Source organism: Pleurodeles waltl, chromosome 3_1 (genome assembly GCF_031143425.1).
Source record: "Pleurodeles waltl isolate 20211129_DDA chromosome 3_1, aPleWal1.hap1.20221129, whole genome shotgun sequence".
NCBI lineage: Eukaryota > Metazoa > Chordata > Amphibia > Caudata > Salamandridae > Pleurodeles > Pleurodeles waltl.
The window spans coordinates 1,714,530,837-1,714,550,332 of NC_090440.1; the positions used below are offsets into that span (position 1 = coordinate 1,714,530,837).

Below are 19,496 nucleotides of genomic sequence, written 5' to 3' on the forward strand. Positions count from 1 at the left end.
TATTTTTTGCACTTTTAACGCCTGCTCAGAGCAGGCATTAAAAGGGGGCACACCATTGTCTACAATGGGCCCCTATGTACTCTGCAGGAGTAGCGCCAAAAGTTTGGCACTACTCCTGCAAAGTACATCAATTGTGTCATAAAAAAAGTATGCTATTGCTCCCTACCCCTCACCATGGTGCGCCATATTTTAAATACGACGCATATATGGTGGCGGTAGAGGGGCAGTAAAGGGAGCATGCCTCCAAGTGTTACCAAAATAACATATTCTTTATTTTAACACTAGTACTATCCTAACAGACACACAGAAAATATACTTAGAAATATGCAGGAAAAGCATAGAAATACATAGAGCCCTCTTCAGGGACGAGGGGGCAAACCATACACTAAGAAAGTTGTAGAAGAAGGAGGTGCCCAACCAAGGTAAATGTGCTAGGATCTCAGGGGCTGTAGAAGTACAAAATCACCCAAGGTAAGTATTAGAAACCCCCAAGGTGCACGTGTGCAGAGATGTTATCTAGCTGAGTGTCCCATACACTAACACAGGACCTTCACAGTTCGAATTTTCAGGATTCGGTACCTTCCCAGAGGACCCAGAGGAAACCAGTTGGCACAAGGAAGGTTTGATAGTTTCCCCACCTATGGATACCCAGGAATGTGGAGTACCTACACCAGGGAGCTCAGATGCATAGGAGTGTAGTGACATCAGAAAACCTTAGTTGAAGTCAATTGGAGCCTTGTTTGTCCAGCTGCTGTTGTGACCTGTGGACCAGGTAGGTGAAACCCAAGGGTGGATTCCAGGCTAGAAAAACCTGAAAAAGAACGGGATAGTGTCCAGACAACTCGGAGGTGTCTAGGCGGTGCAGGTAGGCAATGCCCATCCTTCTTGGGGAGAAGTTAGTGCAGGTCTATGAAGGAAGAAATACAGCTGCGGAGTCCAAGTGATGCAGGAAGATCTGTGGAGTCACCCACAAGCTGTTCCATGTCGGTCGCCAGATTGCAAAGAGGTCAGTAGTCAGCAGAACCAACAACAAGCATTGGCAAAAGCAGGACAAAGCTACATAGAAGTTTGCAGGATTTTGGGGACCAGCAAGGTCAAAATGACTTGACCTTTGGAGGGAAGTCAGGGCTGGCCCTCAGCACACAGGAGAGCCAGCATCTTTGGAGCCCTCATGAGGACCCACTGGCTGAAGGCACAGGGAGTCGAAGGGAGGCCTCAGTAGGACAACAAAGAAGGAGACCCACGCCGCAGGAGTTGCAGAGTGGATGCTGTTCTTGTAGTTTCAGAGTCCTGGAGGATGGAGCTTTTTGGAGTTCAGGGGTCTTCTAGAGGAAGGATCAACAAGCCTTGGTAACAGCAACAGATGTAGTGCACAGGGGTTCTGTCCCAATGGCTACAGCAAAGACCCACCATCTCCCAAGTTGCATAGAAGACAAGTTGGACCTTTAGAGGGCCACAGAACCACCACCTGTGTAGCAGAGCCTTTCAATGTCCACGGGACAGCAGGATCCACTAGCCGGTCATTGTCATTGAGGTGCCTGCAGATGCAGTGGAGTGACTCCAGATTTCTTCTTGCTTTCTGATGCAAACAGAATCTTTGTGACCCTGGAGGATGCACAGCCACGGAAGCTGCAGAAATCTAAAGTGAAAGATGCATGCACCATTTCATGCAGGCTGCAGTAGCAGTAGCAGTAGCAGACCTGCAGACACAGTTTGCAGGTGCTTCCATGGGTGGCATAATACATGCTGCAGCCCCCTGGTGTACCAATGCACTGGGTACCTAAGTACCATATACTAGGGACTTACATGTGTGCACCAGTGTGCCAATTTTGGGTGTGTAAAAGTTACCATGCAACCAAATTTAGAGTCAGCACTGACACTGGGGTCCTAATTAGCATGATCCCAGTGTACTACAGTCTGAACATACTGACACCAGGTAAGAAGGTCGGGTAAGTATGCTCGAAAGATGCTACTTTCATGCAGAGGGCAAAACCCTAGTGGCCTAATTTTTTCCAAACATGATGGAGGAATTATAAAAGTAGTGTACACTTCAGCTCATCCACCATAATGGTGGGACTGGCATGAAGTGGCTACACCTCCTAATCTGTCTAATTTTTGCGCTCTTGCTACCGCCACAAGTGGGGTCAGGACAGGGGGGTTGGTCATCTCTCTCATTTGGAGAGACCTTGTCTGCATTTCAAAGGTGGCAAGGCCTTTGAAGCTTCCCGCCCTGGAATATCCATCCTGCTGTGGACGAGGAGTTATCACCTCCGCCCACAGCAGGCCTTGTTCTGGGCCTTTGAGAGCGTTGGCCCTCACCTCTTGGGGGCAGAACTCGGTCTAGAGTGGCTGCACGGGTTTGGACCAGTCAGTGAACACACCAGTAGTTGGACAGATTTTCAGGGGGCACCTCCAAGGTGCCCTTTGTGTGTATTTTTCAATAAATCCATCACTGATGTCAATAAGAGTTTATTATTCTAAGATGTTTGATACCAAACATATCAAAATTCAGAGAAGCCATTATGTAGCTGGGGATCTCTTAATGATAAGTGTCCAGCACGTGCATTTTAAATGGCTTTTCTTGTGCATTCACTATGACTCAGAATCGACAGAAACATAGCAGGGGCATACCTGCTCATGCATATATGCCCTCACATGTGTCTGGATGAACCCTGCATTAGGGGTGTCTTACACCTGGCACATGCAGTGATAGGGGACCTGGTGCACAGGGGTGTGTGACAGGTTGTGTTTTCAATTTAGCCTGAACCAACACGTGCAGTCTGCAATGGCAGCACTGTGTGGGTTTGATGAGGGGTCCCTGAAGGTTGCACAGTTGGTGCTATAGTCCTTGGAGACATTCCTTAGTACTCCAGGCCCTAGGTACCAGGGATACTATGGACTTACAGTGGTTGCTAAAGAGTTTGCCAACTGTGCAAAACACCTGTGCAGTTTTCGGGAAAGAGATCTGATACTGGGGACCTAGTTAGCAGGGACCCTGTGGACTAAAAGTCAAAATCACACCAGAAACCAGGCAAAAAGTGGAGAAGTGACCATGTCAAAGGACACTTTTCTACAATATGCATCTTTTTCAATGTTTACTAGCTGTATTGTGCAGGTTGTTTGTCCCAATGGTTTTCTACTGTCATCTTTGAAATTTAAAAGTGCATGCAAATTTGCTGATGTCTGCCCTGGACACAAAAAGGAAGATCACGTTACAAGAAGTGGGCAAAGAGCTTAAAGTATCTAGCAACATTGGAGGTCATCAACGAAGACAAAAAAATAGGTTCACCTACACCCCCCTCCCACCAGGTTGGAACTTTCTGCACTGCGTTAATGGGGATACTGGATGAGGCTGGATGAGGCCTGATGGTGGTCTTAGCTGTTGTATGGGCTAGTGTTTGGACTACTTGGGTTCTACATCTAAAATAGTTTTGAGTTGTGATATATATTGCATTTAGGGTGCATATATCCATACTGACCCAGAAGAGTTATTTCAGTTCTTTAGCATAAGACCTATAATGTTATCATTATATTATACACTAACCTTCTGAGGTTATATTAATTGGATTGAAGTTCGGTAGGCACCAGCAATCACATAGGAGTGCAAACAGCTACAAATAATGATACTTAAAACTTGCTAGGGTTCGGGTTTCAGGATGGACTATTCGACATCACATGCATATACATAAGCATGTATGTTTCTTTTCTTCCCAAAAAAATTGGGAGTAGAGGAAGGATGGTACATCGGTATCAGACAATTGTTATGTCTCTCTCTTCTGAGCTAGGAATGAGGAGTCTCCCTAGGTTGAGTGCCAAGTGAATAGTAGTGAGCATGTTAGTCTGCTCTCAACGTGGAACTCTACAGTTGTGTCCCTTTGATGATCTAGAACACCCTCCTTTATTCAAAAATTTAGGTGCTTAAACTACAAAGAGATTGTCCTGGGGTATTGCTGCCCCTCTTTGAGCTTGCATGGGCATTTCCACCTAGTGAGACTACTCCTGGCAAAATGGTGGCCCTGGCCTATTGGTGACTATGCCTGACCTACAGTGAGTAGTCTTAGCAAAAGTGAGACCACTACTTGCATCCCTTGGCCGTTCCCTAGTGGTGCCCAACCTTGATATAGTGTAAGCATTTCTTTTTTTTTTTTCTTTCTTTTTTTTTGTCCTCATTCAGCCCCGCTTACTGAGACCCCTCTTCGTTTCTATAACCTTTTCGCCCTCTTGTCTACGAAGAGAGACTCAAGTCAGGGGGTGCACCTTTGTAGCTCCTGGTCCGCCTGAACAGACCCGCCGAGGCGTCAGACAGTGCTTAATCATTGTACTAAAGCAGAGAGAAGCTCATTAGGACATTTTCACATAAGTACCCCGCAGTAAACTTTAGCAGGGGGGCAAATTTAGTCAATTCCCTGCCAATTTAATAATGGTGACCATATTTCTACGCTTTTTTTTTTTGAGCCCTGCGTATTTAAGTCCATATTTGCCGCACGGCGAGCCGCGTTCAACCAGTCTGTATAGCTCGGCGAGTGCTCCTTCAACCATTTTTTGCAGATTTCATTTCATCCCAGCACAATTACATAGAACAAAAATGAACGATTAGTTTTGTTCACCCTTTTCCATATCCCCTCGTCCTGGAGCTGCCCGAATATAATTAATGGGAGTGATACATTAATTTTCCAACCTAACATCGATGATACTACCCTAAAAACCTCCTCCCAGAACAACCGAACAGAGGGGCAGTCCCAAAACATGTGTACATCCGTTGCTCCCAGCCCACCACATTTCGGACACTTGATCACCTCCCCCTTCTTAAATTTAGACAATTTTGCCGGAGATATGTATGCTCTATGTAGAGTATAAAGATGATTTTTCCTTAATGGCGCCGGTTTCACTACTTCATACAATGTCATGCACGACTTCCTCCACCATAACCCAATCTTGTCGCCTAACATCGCCTTGCCCCATAGCTTGCTTGGTAGGTCAAAGTTCTCATCCAGGGTTTCTAATATTTCCCAATACCAAACCGCCACCCTCTTCCCCGAAGCCGAGACCGCCAGATCTAAAAAAGAGTCCTCCAGGCCATTTACCACTCCTAATCCCCCCTTAGTTTCTTTTACCCACTGTCTTATCTGTAAATATTTTAACCTGGACAGAGAACCGTCCGTTATTCTTACCAGTTCCTCCCAAGAAAGTAAGGTGCCATCTCGCGCAATCTCCCCCCACCTTTCCACACCTGCCCTTTTAAGTGGTAATGCGAGAATATCCTGGCAACATTCTGGGGTACCCGGGGAATCCCAGATAGGGGCCTGGTAGCTGTAATAATGTGCACCTAACCGCCTCCTCAGCTGGTACCAGCTCCTTGCCATTCCGTGCAGCACTTTTAGTTTAATTTTTTTGAAGAATTTAGGGTCACCAAATTTAAATAGAAAAGACTGTAAGCCCCCTTTTTCTGACAAAACCATAGCCTTGTACATTCCGCCTACTGCTGAGCCGTCTGGAGATATAAACAGCATCCTTAAGTTTTTAAACAAAAAAGCCCACGCATAATATGTCAAATCAGGGAGAGTCAGTCCACCTTTTTCCCTCCTTCTGCGTAGCTTTTTCCATGATATCCTCGGCCCCTTTGAATTCCAAATGAAACTACTTATCGCTTGTTGCATTTTATTTAGATGCCCCTTGTGCATTGCCAAGGGTATAGCTAAAAACACAAAGTTCCATCTTAATTAGATTTATCCTCCCAAGAATCGTCAAGGGGAGAAATGCCCATTTTTGTAGCATAATTTTGCATTCCATTAATAACTTTCGAGCATTCCTCTCTGCTAAGTCCTTCAAATTTTGAGTCACTAAAATGCCCAAGTACCGTATTTCCTGCTTATTTGTTATCGACCCTCCTTCCATATTCCACTGCATAATATCTGTTTTCCCCACATTAATCCGGTACCCTGATATCCTGCCAAATTGATCAGCCAAATCTTTGACTGTGTTAAAGGCCAGGGACAGGTTATTTGTATATATTAGTACGTCGTCTGCATATAAGGAAATTTTCTTCTCCCAACCATTACAGCAGAAGGGTGCGATAAGAGGGTTTTGTCTGATTTTTCTAGCAAATGGCTCAATATATAGATTGAACAATACCGGTGACAGGGAGAAGCCCTGCCTCGTACCTCTTGAAATAGTAATAGGGCCCGTAAGTTTACCGTTCACCAGAATCTTCGCAGAAGGGGATGTATAAATCCGGTCAATTACACCACAAAACTTGGAGCCTAAATTGGCCCGCCTCAAAACCGATTTCAAAAAATTCCAATTAACTTGGTCGAAAGCCTTCATTGCGTCTAACATAATAACTGCCAAAGGCGAACCAAACGTTGTGGCCATATCTATTGCCCCGATCAGTTCCAAGGTTAATTCATGCAAATATCTGCCTTTAGAAAAGCCTTTCTGGTCGGGGTGGACTAGATTATTCGCTATCCTAGTCAGCCTATCCGCTAGAAGCTTAGCTAGCAGTTTATAATCACTGTTCAGCAATGATATCGGCCTATATGAGGCACACTTCGCTGGGTTTTTATCCGGTTTCAAAATTAAGGAGATCACTGCTTCATTCCATGAAAGAGGAATATCATTGCCAAACTCCAGGATCCCTCCAAACAATTCTGTCAATACTGGGATAATTGAATCTCCTAATACCTTATAAACTTCCACTGGGATACCATCCGGGCCAGGCGCCGTTCCAGACTTACTACTAGTCAGAGTTCTCCTAATTTCCTCAGCCGTTATTGGGGCATTCAATGCTTCCTTCTCCTGCAATGATAAACCTAAAAGTCTATCAGCCCCTATCCAATCCGTTACCATACCTTCATCCACCACTAACCTTTCCGAATACAATTGTGAAAAAAAGTTTCGAAAAGCCGATTCTATTACCGCCTCATCTGATCTTTTTTCACCTGTATCCTCCACTTCAACCTCCTTAATGTAGTTCCTAACCCGGTCAGCTTTACCTTTCCAGGCTAATAACTTCCCCGCATTTTCCCCGTATTCAAAATGGGCCAGTTTACTTGCTTCCCATTTACTTTGAATTCTTCCCTGTAGTATATTTTCCAGCTGACTTCTCAACCCATCCCAGCTGGACCTCAAAGCCTCTGTCTCACCTGCTTCAATTATTTTGGTTTTATATTTTCGCATTTCCTGCTCCAACACAGAAATCTCTTTTTTCTGACGTTTATGTTTCTGAAAGGCACAACTCCTTAACTCCCCACGAATGACTGCTTTAAACGTGTCCCATACTACAGATAAAGGGGCAGAGCCCAAATTTACACTAAAAAAGAATTCGGCTTCCTTGCGCAACTTTAACAACACCTCTTGATCTAATAATAATGTCCGATCAACCGTCCACCGGGCACTACAACTTATCTGACGAAAGCACATATTTAACACCACCGCAGAATGATCTGATAAATGCGAGGGCAGATACACAATATTCTTCACCTCCTCTCTCAAAAGCATATCTAATAGAAAATAATCAATTTGCGACGCATGTCTGTATTTCTTATTAAAAAAAGAAAAATCCCTGCTCTTCCCTGCCCTTTGCCTCCAAATATCACCCAAACCAAATTCCTTCATCATTCTCCTTAAAAACTGTTGTGACTTAGGTGTACCTCGTGATTTACAGTTCTGCCTATCCAACTCGTTGTCTAATACCACATTAAAGTCGCCCATCACAATGACCGGGTCCGAGAATTCCAAAAGCTGAGAAAAAAGCTGTTTTAAGGGTTCTATATCGTCGCAGTTGGGCCCATAGTAGCCTGCTAAAACCAGATTACGACCCCCAAATTGTATTTTAGCTATCACCCATCGCCCTGCTGAGTCTGATCTAGACTCCAGGATTCCCACACCCCCCAACTGTGCATGTTTAACTAAAATAGCCACCCCTTTATTATGATAGTTGTGTTCTGTACATGTAAATGTTCGTACCCATCTTAGTTTTTGTATTATGTTAGCACACTCCACCTTTGTGAGGTGCGTTTCCTGCAAGACTAAAATTTGTGCCGTAGAATCCTGCAGATACTGTAATATTCGTTCCCTCCTTCCTCGCACCCTTAAGCCATTAACATTCCATGAAAGAATTTGTAGTGGTATATTCTGCACCCTCTAGCTTCCCTCCCCACTAGCCATCTATTAATCTTGAATAACCAATAGTTGGGCTGAACGAGGCACTACTTTTTACTTTCTTCCAACTCCCCCTGCCCCACCCTAAACCTCTCTCCCCCTCCCCACCCCCTTCACCCCCACCCGTGGAGAACCCCCCCCAACTAAGGACCATAGTGATCCAAATATTAGAGCGCCACCCCGGTTCCTGGGAGAATTTCACCATTACCCATTGCACGCAGCCTTACTCAGTAGCCTGCCCATTTTTTACCGCCACCAATAACTCATCCGCTTCACTAATATCTCTAATATTATACATTTTGTTGTTATACATGACCCTAAGGAAGGCTGGAAATTTCAGCTGGGCAGAGACCCCCAAAGATTTGAAAATCTCCAACCGTTTTCCCAGTTCCCACTGCCTATCCATAGTCTCCCTGGATAGGTCCGATCTAATCTCAAACACAATATCCTTCGCTCTTAAGGACTTCAGTTTCAATGCTCTGGATAAAATCTTTTCCTTCATCTGGTACGACAGAAAGTTTATCAAAATTTTCCGAGGTCTACTACTGTTTGTTCGTGGCTTAAAGGGGTCTCGATGAATTCTCTGAATATCCTTCCCAATTTCATCCTCGGTCTCCTCTAGATCCACCGCTGATTTAATTAATGACACTACGAAGGCTTTAAGATTGCTCCCTTCCGTGCCTTCCGGCACTTTCAGCAGTTTTAGATTATTTCTTCTGGAATAGTTTTCCATCTGCTCCACCCTGTTTTTTAGAGTCTGTTCACTCCTCTTCAATGTATCGATCTCACCCTTATGCTGAATCAGCTCCTCCTTCACACCCCCCATCGCTTCTTCCAAGGCCTGCGTTCTTACCATTACGCCATCAATTTTCTTTTCTAAATTAGCACAAACCTCTCTTATCTCCCCTTGATTTACTTCTGAATTCGCAAAGCCCTTTTTTACATCCTCAGAAATGGACAAGATTAACGCCTCCAACGAGGAACTCAGTAAGGGGGGGATCACCGAGGCAGCCTCAGGAGGCACCAGCACTACCGACTTAGATGCAGAGTCCTGAACCTCTGCTGGGTTATCGTTTGGGGACTGAACTAGCACTGGGGCCGTCAGATCTTCTCCTGGCCGTGGCGGGGGGGACCTCGACCCCTCTCTGCCCTCATCCGTACCGCTTTCCACCTGCCTGGTGGTAACCTCCATTGCAACCCTAGGCTGCCCAAGGGTAAGTGTAACTACCTCAGGTCTCACTTTAAAAAAAGACCTTAGAGAGGGGGTCAATTTGTCTCTAACCTTCAGCTTGCTCTCCCCCGCTTTCCTCCCCGTGCTCCTGCCTCCTTCCCCCAGTTTAGGTCTCAGGATTTTTTTTTTTGCTGATCCTCCCTTGTCCCCCTTTTCCTCTGTAGTCACAGCCGAGTTGTCCTGGGGCAACTGAGCCGTCCCCTCCACACTTGTTAAGGGGAACGGGGGGCAGGAAAAACGCCCCCCACCCCACGCTGCCTCACCGTCTTCTTCCTGGCGTCCTTCTCTGGATTCTCTTTGGGTTGCTCACCCGGCCGCCACTTTTCGGGAGCGGCTCCGCCCGTTCTGCTGCTGCGGCTACCGCTGCCGCTATTCCCCCGGAGGGGAATTCGCGCCACACTTTTACGGGTCCGGCGCAGCTCCAGCACGGCCCGGTGCCACCAGACAGCCCCGGCTGTCCTCCAGATTGCCTCAGGTCTCAATAGCTGCGGCGTGCACATCCGTATGCTCTCAGCTGCCCGCTCGGCCGCCGCGACCTGCCACGCCCCCAGGAACCGGAACCGGAAAGCGCCCTAGCGCGCTACGTGACCTCCGTAGCCCGCCATGTTCTCCGTGACACCAGTGTAAGCATTTCTTGATAAAATTGTGACTCTCCACCGCATAATGGTGACTCTAGCATATTGATACCTATTATTGATATAGTGTGGGCATTTCCGGCATAAAAGAATATGGCCCTCATAATGACTTCGGCAGTCTATTCCGTAGACCGCCGAAGTCACCGCCACCATATGACTGCCAGTGTTGGCAGTCTGAAGATCGCCATATTATGGCTGCTGGCTGCTCTCCGACACTTTTGGCGGGGAAGCCGCCAGCAGCCATACTGGCGGTCGGCGGTCTTGTGGAGCTTGCTCTGCCGCGGCTACCACAGCACCGCCAGATGCAGCCAGTTCACTACCGCGGTCATAATTTGGGGTCCTGCACCGCCGCGCTGTCGGCGGTCTGACCGCAACCGTAGGCGTGGCGGGGCATGACCGCCAAGGTCATAATGACCACCTATGTGTAGATTTAATGGTGTTCCTGACTTTACGAAGCTGACCCATAGCATACTTCGAGTGTTACTTGCCATAACAATGGCTAGCCAGGGTGTAAAGTAGGCCATCACTAAGTGAAATCTATTGTTGCACATTCTTGCCATTTTTGAGACAATCAAAACTTTGTCTAACATAATAGGAGTCACTGCATAGTGGTGAATACATTTGACATATTTTGGAATTCCAAACATAGTTAAGACTATTTATGATATAATGGTGTTCCCCGTATAATGGTGCCAACTGTACCAAAATGTGGATATTCTTAGCATAATCAAAGATATCCTTGCTTAATTGTACCTATGCTTTACAGCTTTCTGGTAATTTTGATATAACTCTTTCTATTGAGGCACAGTGGATGGACTGACATGATGGTGCTCATCTTTGGCATATTGTGTCCATTCCTGAGAATAATGGAGGTTATTCTAGCACAATGGTGGCTTTTGCATAATAATGTCCATGCTTGCCATATTGGAGGGATTCGTGGTGTAACTGAGACTATCCATGGCATAACAGAGGTTAGGCCTAATTGTACCTATTCTTGATACACTATGGGCATTCTTGACATAATTGTGGATTTCAGAGGGTAGGCCTAATTGTACCTATTCTTGATACACTATGGACATTCTTGACATAATTGTGGATTTAGACCCAAAGCTGGCCCTGGCATAGTCGTGTCCATACATGCCATTTTATGAACATTCTGGGCATAATTTAGCATACTCCTGCTGCAATAATGACCCTGGTGTAATGGTGCTCATTGGTGATATATTATGGACATTCTTGACATAAATGTGCTGATCTGTACCTCAATGCTGGTCGTAGCATAGTGACATCCATGCTTGACATACTGTGACTATCTGTGGCATCATTAGAGCTCTTCCTGGCATGAGGTGCCACACTTGACATGTTGTATGCATTCTTAACATAATTGTGTCTATCCATGGCATAAGAGATGCATAAGTGACATACTATCTGCATGCTTGTCATGCATTATCCTATGTCTCATGGGTCCCTTGCATGTTTGTGTCCATTCCTAGTGCAGTGTGAGAATTCTCAGAATAGTTGTGGCTGTTGAATACAGTAGATTGATACTGACCTGATGGTACACATCCTCCACATATTGTGGGCATTCTTGATATAATTCTTGAAAACAAAGTTGATGAGTGGAATGCGTGTAATGGTTTAAACCCCTGGCAATCCTTCGGGCTGCATTGTAATGTATTGCTCTGTGCCCACTATGCCACTTATTACAGGAACTAGCCATATGAAAATCGAACTTGCACTTACTCGAATATGGACAGTCAAGTTCAAAAGACCAATGGGAACACAATCAACCCAGACAGACCCCAGCCTTGTTAGGCCACAAAGTCATTGTCATTTATCAGATATCAAAAGACTGAAGGGACGATTTGGTAATTTTTCATGCAACACCAGAAAGCAACCACATTTATTGTGCTGCATTGCACAAGGGGCAAAACACAGTGCAGCTCTTTACCTACCGAAATTGGTTCTCAATTAGGACATGAATTCTGACTTATGGTATATGACCTGAATGTTACAGCTCATGGTTCAAAGCTTGCTTTTGGGACTGGGTTTCCATTGTTGCTGCTTAAATTCTCCATCTTGACCTGTGGATCAGTCTCACATGTGTCATACAGGTTAAGGAACTTTAATTTGTTGGAATAACTTCATAGATAGGCACACCAAACACATCCAGCTAACAAAATGTTTTTTTTATATAACTCATAAATCTGCAACTCGTGTAAGTAGTTGCTCTGTCATGTAGAACTATTCTTGTGGTTGTGTCCAAACATATACATCTATTAAACGGTAGATATTATTTATTCATTTTCGTGTTTATTTGGCCAGATTATCTGCAAAACAACTATACAAGACAAATCATTTGCATCTTAAGCAAGTGCAGCAATTTATGTGAGAGCAGCTTATCAGTATGTTGTATCCTCTAAGGGAGGAACTTGGGTAGAAAAGAAAGGGAAAGCCCTGTCAGCATTTATGTGGCCCATAACTGATTAAAAGAGTCATTTGCAGTTTTACTATGCTGATCATGCATACTTACACATGTATGGACTAATCTTTAAGACAAGCACATACTACCGATAGGATCAGCCACCGTCTGATAGAGTGAGATGGGAAGTGTTTCAGGGAGAAGTTTTCTTTGAGCTCAAGAGGTGCTGTTGAGATGCTAAAGCGGGGGCAAGTGGGCCCTTGTCGATTTTTGCCTCCCATTGTGCCTGTGCGAAGCGCAGCTGCGGGCTTTCCGTGTTTACTGCACCACAGCAGCTGCTCTGCCCTTTAAGGAGCGAACCTAGGCTGGCCTGGGACGGAGTTGTGGAGGTCTTGCATGTCCAGCACTCCTTGATGGAGCCAGTAGCTGGAAAATCCTGAAGAAGGGGAGGGTCACCTCCAGGATCCAGGGCCTGACGTTGTCCGATAGGGAGGTACCATCACAGTCATTACAGTTCTGGCTCGGGTGTGCCGGATATGTATTGCATGATGCAGGGGTTGCAATGTATCCCAAAAGATATAGCCAGACTGGTAGTCCAGTGGGGCCCTACCACTCGCCGTCGCCAGCAGCTCGGCAATGGCTCACAGCCAATAAGTCTAAGCAGTGTGACGCTGATGGGGGGTGTCCCTCGAGCACCCACTCCTGGTCTCCCCTCCGTGATGCAGGGTACAGATTTCTACAAGCCACAAGGTCAGGCACCCAGCGGCAGTGGTGCAGGTGGTCGCACCTCTTTGATGAATGGGGGCAGGAGGAGCAAGTGCAGAGCACCATGGAATGAGCGAGACTAGCTGGAGTTTGAAGCATCTCCGATGTCTGTCCCCTTAGCAAACCAATGTGGGATCACTACAGTCCACTTCCTGGAGAGTGCAGCAGCCTCTCGACAGCCAGGCCCCACGTTGTTGATGGGGCTCTTCCTGCGTGCCAACCACTCGCCAACTGAAATCCTGGTGGTGGTTCCAGAGATCTCAGACTGACCCTCTGTGGTCCTCGTGGTCCTCTAGGCGGTCGCAACCCACATGTTGTGCAGCCATGCAGTAAGGTTGAATGTAAAGAAAAGCACCTGCTGCCAACTCCCAGGAATGCCCAGAATAGGCTGATGCGGGATCGCTGCTAGTCTCCCAGAAGTTTAGGCCATGCTGCGGCAGGCTGAGAGATGTTGCTGAGGGCCATATGTGTGCCCATCGCACGCCGGCTGTATCTTTAATAAGGGCCCATGCAGGTGGTCGGTCCTACTGCAGTTCCTTGGGGAGGGGATTGGGTCCCTCAAGGAATGGGCACATCTCCCTGAGCCCACACAGCTCTTGTAGTCACGGGGGTCCCTGGGCTCCACAGCCACCGGGTGCAGGCTACGCCTCTCTAGTGGCTGCCCTACAGGTGGTAGATGTCATCTGATGCAGGACAGTTCCTCTGGCAGAGTCTATAGGGAGCCCGGGTCCCACGCAGGAAGCATGGCGGGTGTTCTTCGACAATGACTTCCGACACGTTACTGGACTATCCCAAGTGCCGGCCCTGAGCAAATGGCGGCCCTCCAGGGCCACAGGGTCTGGGCTGGGGCCGCGTTGCCACCTGCCCTCGCCCTGGCAGTTCAGCATGCAGCAATCGTCGCATGTTAGTCAGGCAGTTACAGCCCACCAGAAGGGGAGGATCCACGAGGACTGCCTCACTCTGATGAAGATCGATCACAGCCGCTTGCCCGTTCAATCAAAGCCAGTTGCCGTTCTGGGTTTCTGCCACCTCCGAGACAGCTCCTGGAAGACCCAGTTTTTAGCTGGAATTGCCCCATGTGTTGGCTGGATAAAAGTGGATTACGGGCCCCCCTTCACAGGAGCTTTTCTAACGGGTATCTGCCATCTTTGATGGTTAGACCATGCCCCATGCTGTGGCCAGGGCTAAGGCTGATTCTAGTTGGGTGATTCACATTTTATTTTTCTTTAAAAGTACATTTTTGATGCTGCTGTGCTTGCTTTTTCTTGTTCCAGGATGCTTGATTTGGTGGAGGTGTGGCTCTAATGAATGGGATCTGATGGTGTTGAGGCATCAGTATGACATATTGATGGATTCTTGCCTTTTTTAACTGTTCATAAGGCTATTGTGGGTGGGCTAGTGTGGCCCGGTAGGAACATGGATGGAGATTTGAGGCTGGAAGTGGTTATCTAAATGAACTCTCCTGTTTTCACTGAGAGACAGTTCATACCCTGAGGCGAAGATGGGAGTCAATCAAGCAATCTCTTCATTGTGGGTCTTGCTACCCTTTTTAAGCCCTATGCTTGGTTTCAGGGATTTTAATCTCAGACATGGTGAGACTCTTGAAAGACACCACTTGGGGACATATAAGTTAAAGATCATAACTATTTTATGTCGATTTCCATGTTCCTTTCCACACTATTCACATACGTTCTAGGGGAAACTGGCCTTCTAACCCTTGTTTTTTAGAGGAGCGTCTCAGTTTACTAACATCATTCTCCTGAAACCTCTGCTAATAGTATGATGAGTCCGAAGTTCCTCTCTTCTTTCTGTTGTAGCTCCTTTTCATGCTATAGCACGCCCTTTGCCTCCGCTTCTCACTCCCTTCTAACTGCTTCTCTTTACTAGTCAGCCCTAAACCCCTTTGCCTCATTCCACTCTAGCTTGCTTAGTCCTAGGATTGTCCTCTTACTCCACTCTATCCTTCGGATGTGAAAAAGTGAGTCTCAAGCCCCTCTTCTATTACAGAGCCAATTGGGATTAGGCGTCTCATAGCACATACATGCAACATCCATCCTCAGGGTCCTCCATGGACCAGAATGGAAAGTGAGAATCTAATATATGAGACTTTAGAGTTTGGAGCATAAGGTGTTATGGGACTCACATGCACTCTGTCTCACTCTCACTTTTGCAGCTCATCACTTCATCATCGTGGCTGCCTGCGACAATGACATCTATGCCCAGCTCCTTGAGGAATTCTGCCTTGCCAAGTTCACATTCGACATGGAAAGCCTTGGGCAGAGACTGTGGTGTGACTGGGATGAGGCGATGGGGTAAGTACATGTTTCCATTCCTTTCAGATTTTTCCTTGCCCTACTTTAGAAACGGAGACCTCATTTCATCACAGGGATGGTGGCATGTTGGAAAACCCAGAACGTTCCCATTAGAGTTTTCCTTATGAAAGGCCAACAGAACTTTTAAACAGCTGTTTGTGGTCTTATCAGTCGCATATCAGGCATCATAAAAAAGTGGGTCTCTTAAAAATGGAAGCGGTGAAGAGAAAATTATGTTTTCTATCTCGCTAGTCTGTGTTTCAGACTTCTCTGTTCTGTAAACACTATCAAAAATTCTACAGAGGGCAAGATTTGGTGCATTCTGTTCATGTGGCTATTTAGTATTCTAACAGTGCTGAGGACAAATCAACATTCGTTTTTCTCTTGAAAGCTGAAGTATTAGGATATATTTATAATGTGAAAAATGTCGGGTTGTGATTGATACAAGTGACTGGAATGTGTTTGGGTTGGAATATCAAATTATGATTCCCATGGACTCCTACACCCCACCCAATATCACACTTTCCCACACTTTGAACCTGGTAAGAGGGAGATTTTTATAAATCAGGTGAATTGATTTTCGCCATCGACTTACGTTGAAGAGGGGGAGATTTTAGACGGAGACAGCTGAAATAAATCTTTTTATGTTTTAAAAAATTAGGAATCTTGCAGATCTACTTTTTCATAGACATAGGTAAGCTACTGCTAGAGGAATAGAGAGAGGTTTTGTGGCACAAGCCACAATCCCCCAGTCATCCCAGCATGCATTGCAGATTCCAAAATGGAGATCAGTGTCTGCTGTCCTCAAAGAGTCGGAATCTTATGATAATTTACATGATAATAGCCGCACAACCACAAGATAAACAAAAACAGGGTAAGAGAAAGACACGAGTTTATTTTAATACAGGAACATAAGCCATTGATACATATAACGAGAAAAATATGTTTCTTCCTTTTCCCCAATAATTTCGCTCCAAAATTCTCACTCCCTGAAATTCTTCTGAATTGAGCCGTGGCATCGTGTTACCACTGCCTTCACGATACTGGAAAAAGAAGGGGAAAAGACGGTTAATATATCTCAATAACAATACACTGAGGGTTCATAAATTCCTCTTAATCTCTTTTCTTGGGAGTGGGTGATAGATGTTAGACTGCGTGCTGCAGACTAATGCGATGCAGCAGATGTTGTGTCCCCAAAGAGATGAGGTTTCTTTTCAGAGCCAGTTTAGCTGGAAACATGAGGCACCTTTGCTCCAAGTTAGACCCGTTCTATGTTTCACGGGCTCCCAACCCTTCCGCCACATCTCTGTAGATAGAAACACATTAGGAAAGTTATTTCTTTCTATCATTGAGACTTTGCAAGCTACAGACTACAATAACTCCTTCCCGCAAGGGTTGTGCATGCTTCAATTCGTATTGTTAATTATTTAAGCATTTTGTGAAGTGCTATGTTTAACCCTTTGATCACTTCAAAGTGCTAGAAGAACAGGAATGCAAAATCTGATGAACAGGCATCGGATGGAGCCTTGGCCCTTGTCCAGTATTCGTGGATCATGACCTCTGACCTATGAGTTCTGTTTTTAAGAGTTTCTTGAATCGTACTCGTTGGGCTGGGATTGCAAAGTGGGGTTAAGGGTGTTCCACATTCTGGGCCCAGTACCAACTGGTCTATACCTCCTGAATAATTGTTGTTTTGGGTTTCTTGGCACCTAAGCCTGTAATAAATGGTAGGGGCTTTTGCTTTAACCCGAGGTTATGTGACAACTGTTTCTGCACAGTCAGGGCTTTAAGTGGGATGAAAAAACTGGAGGGTCTCTCAGAGGGTCGTGGTCGATGTATTTAAGTGTGTGGCATAAAGCACATAAACTAAAAATCTGTACTTAGCATAGTGTGCCTCCCGACTGCTATTTTGCTGCTTCTTTATGTCATTGCATCCAGATGTATAGTAAAATAACATTACACCTACAACAGGACGTGACTATTGGCTTTGTCAACTGTAGTTAGTTGCATAAGATAAATAACCAACGACTTTGTTGTATAAGATATTGAAAATGCTTCAGTTCGGAAATGAGGCTATGAAAGAACTATAACGTGTCTCTTTCAAGTCACATCAAAGGCAGCGCAGGGTGGTACTGCTGCCCAGAGAAGATATTTTTTTCACTCTGAGGGTGGGGGCAAAAATGGGCAGGTCGATAGGGACCCACCTCAGCACCTGCTTTTTGGAACAGTCGGTTCTAAGCACCGGCAGGTCTAAACCCACTGAATGTCCTGTCCACAATTGTTCTTTTAGGGATCCCAAGAAATTCCAACATATGAGGCTGGGAAATAGTATTTATTTTGTGGGTGTCGTTTAAGACAGAACATGCCCTAGCCCCCCAACGCTCCATTGTCCTTGTGCTTCCTCCACTGTCTACCGCTCACTCTCCATTGTCTGTGTGCTTGTCCATGTGCTTGCCCCATCCTCCATTGTCTGTCTGCTTGAACCAGCCTCTTCTACCCATCTTCCGTTGTTCATGTGCTTGGCCCCTCCCCTCCCGGTCACTCTCTGTTGCTTGTGTGGTTACCCACAGTCTATTCTACTCACCGTCCATTGTCCAAGTGCTTGGCCTCAGCTCCGCCCAACCACCCTGTGTTGTCTGTGTGCTTAATCCTAGCCTGTCCAGACCACCCACCTTTAGCCTTTTGTCCATCCTCAGCCACTTTCGCCCACTGTCCCTTGTCCGTCTGCTCTCCCCCAGCAGTTTCCGCCCGTCTCCATTGTCCATGTGCTCCCTATCCCCTCTTGTCTGTCTTCTCCACCCCAGTCCTCCTCTCCCAAAACCATTCAGGAGCACAGGGCTGTGCAGCATGGCTGCAAAACTTTGCCAAAGCCAATATCTCTCATAGCTGAGACCTTTTGGCTTTGCTAATCCTTGTTCTTAAAAATTTTGCTAAAATAGCATTTCTCAGTTCGAATTGTGGCTATGTATGTTTCTAATTTTATCATTTTGGGGCCCGGGGTGTGGCCTTCCCTCATTTTTCCAGTACTCCTCCCTCTTAAGGAGTTTCCTCGGACTCGAGGCAACTGTTTCTTAGGACCGTCTTGCTTCTCATCCAGTGAGCTTGTATAAACTTCATGTTGTTGCTGTGACTCTGATCACTTGCCTCTTGGTGAGAAGGATTCATGGACGTCATCTGGGGGTCGCCAGGGGTTGCAGCTTCGACCCCTGGCTTGTCCCTTGTGACCCCTGGTACTGCCTTTGCGACCCCTGGCCTCAGAGGTGGAATAATTAGTTTCAGGAATACAAGGGCAGCTCGTCCTTATGGGCTTCACCTGTGGCTCCATTTTCCTTGTTGTCTGTCAACTTTTTATTTCAGTAATAGTGAATAATGTTTTACTATTTACTATTACTGTCATAAAGAATGGATTACAATTGGCTGGGATATTACCCTTCCTGGCAGTTAAGGTAATTAAAAATTGCTTTTTAATATATGTTGTGTGCGCGCTTGCAGGTGAGAGTATGGTTCAGTAAGAGAGAGTGTGAGAATGTGTGAGTGTGTGTGTGTATGTGTAAGCATGCACGCGTGTGTGAATGAAAGAAAAGGTTAAGTGATATGTGATGTTACTTTCACTACCCCTGGCATTTTGGTGAATTGACGTTCATGAAAGGATTCACCATCCCTTTCCTGTGGCATTCTTCGGCCCTAGAAAATTTCTGTATCCCGGGCCCACTCGCCTCTTGGAATGCAGTGAGTGGGGCGTGATGCTTGCACTCTCGGATCCCAGGAGCATCCGTGCAGCCATGGCACGCATCCCTTCTCCCCCTCACCCGACTTAGAGCCCTATTAGCATTGCACAGATTGGGGGGGGGGGATAGGAGTCAATGCATCCCAATGTGTCCTCTTCAAGCACAAGCCAACCAGGGTGCCATCTGCCAGGAACAATATGAGGACCACGACTGACACGTTGTCCCGCTAGGCCTAGCATGAGG

At 46.1% G+C, this 19,496-nt stretch overlaps 1 protein-coding gene across 1 annotated transcript in view; it reads left to right on the forward strand.

The window, feature by feature from the left end:
* RAMP1 (receptor activity modifying protein 1) overlaps positions 1-19,496 on the forward strand; it is a 482,304-nt gene that overhangs the window by 186,485 nt on the left and 276,323 nt on the right. Inside the window, exon 2 of the mRNA XM_069225613.1 lies at positions 15,387-15,525. Within this exon, the coding sequence (XP_069081714.1) occupies positions 15,387-15,525 (139 nt within the window). The remainder of the gene's footprint in view (positions 1-15,386; positions 15,526-19,496) is intronic.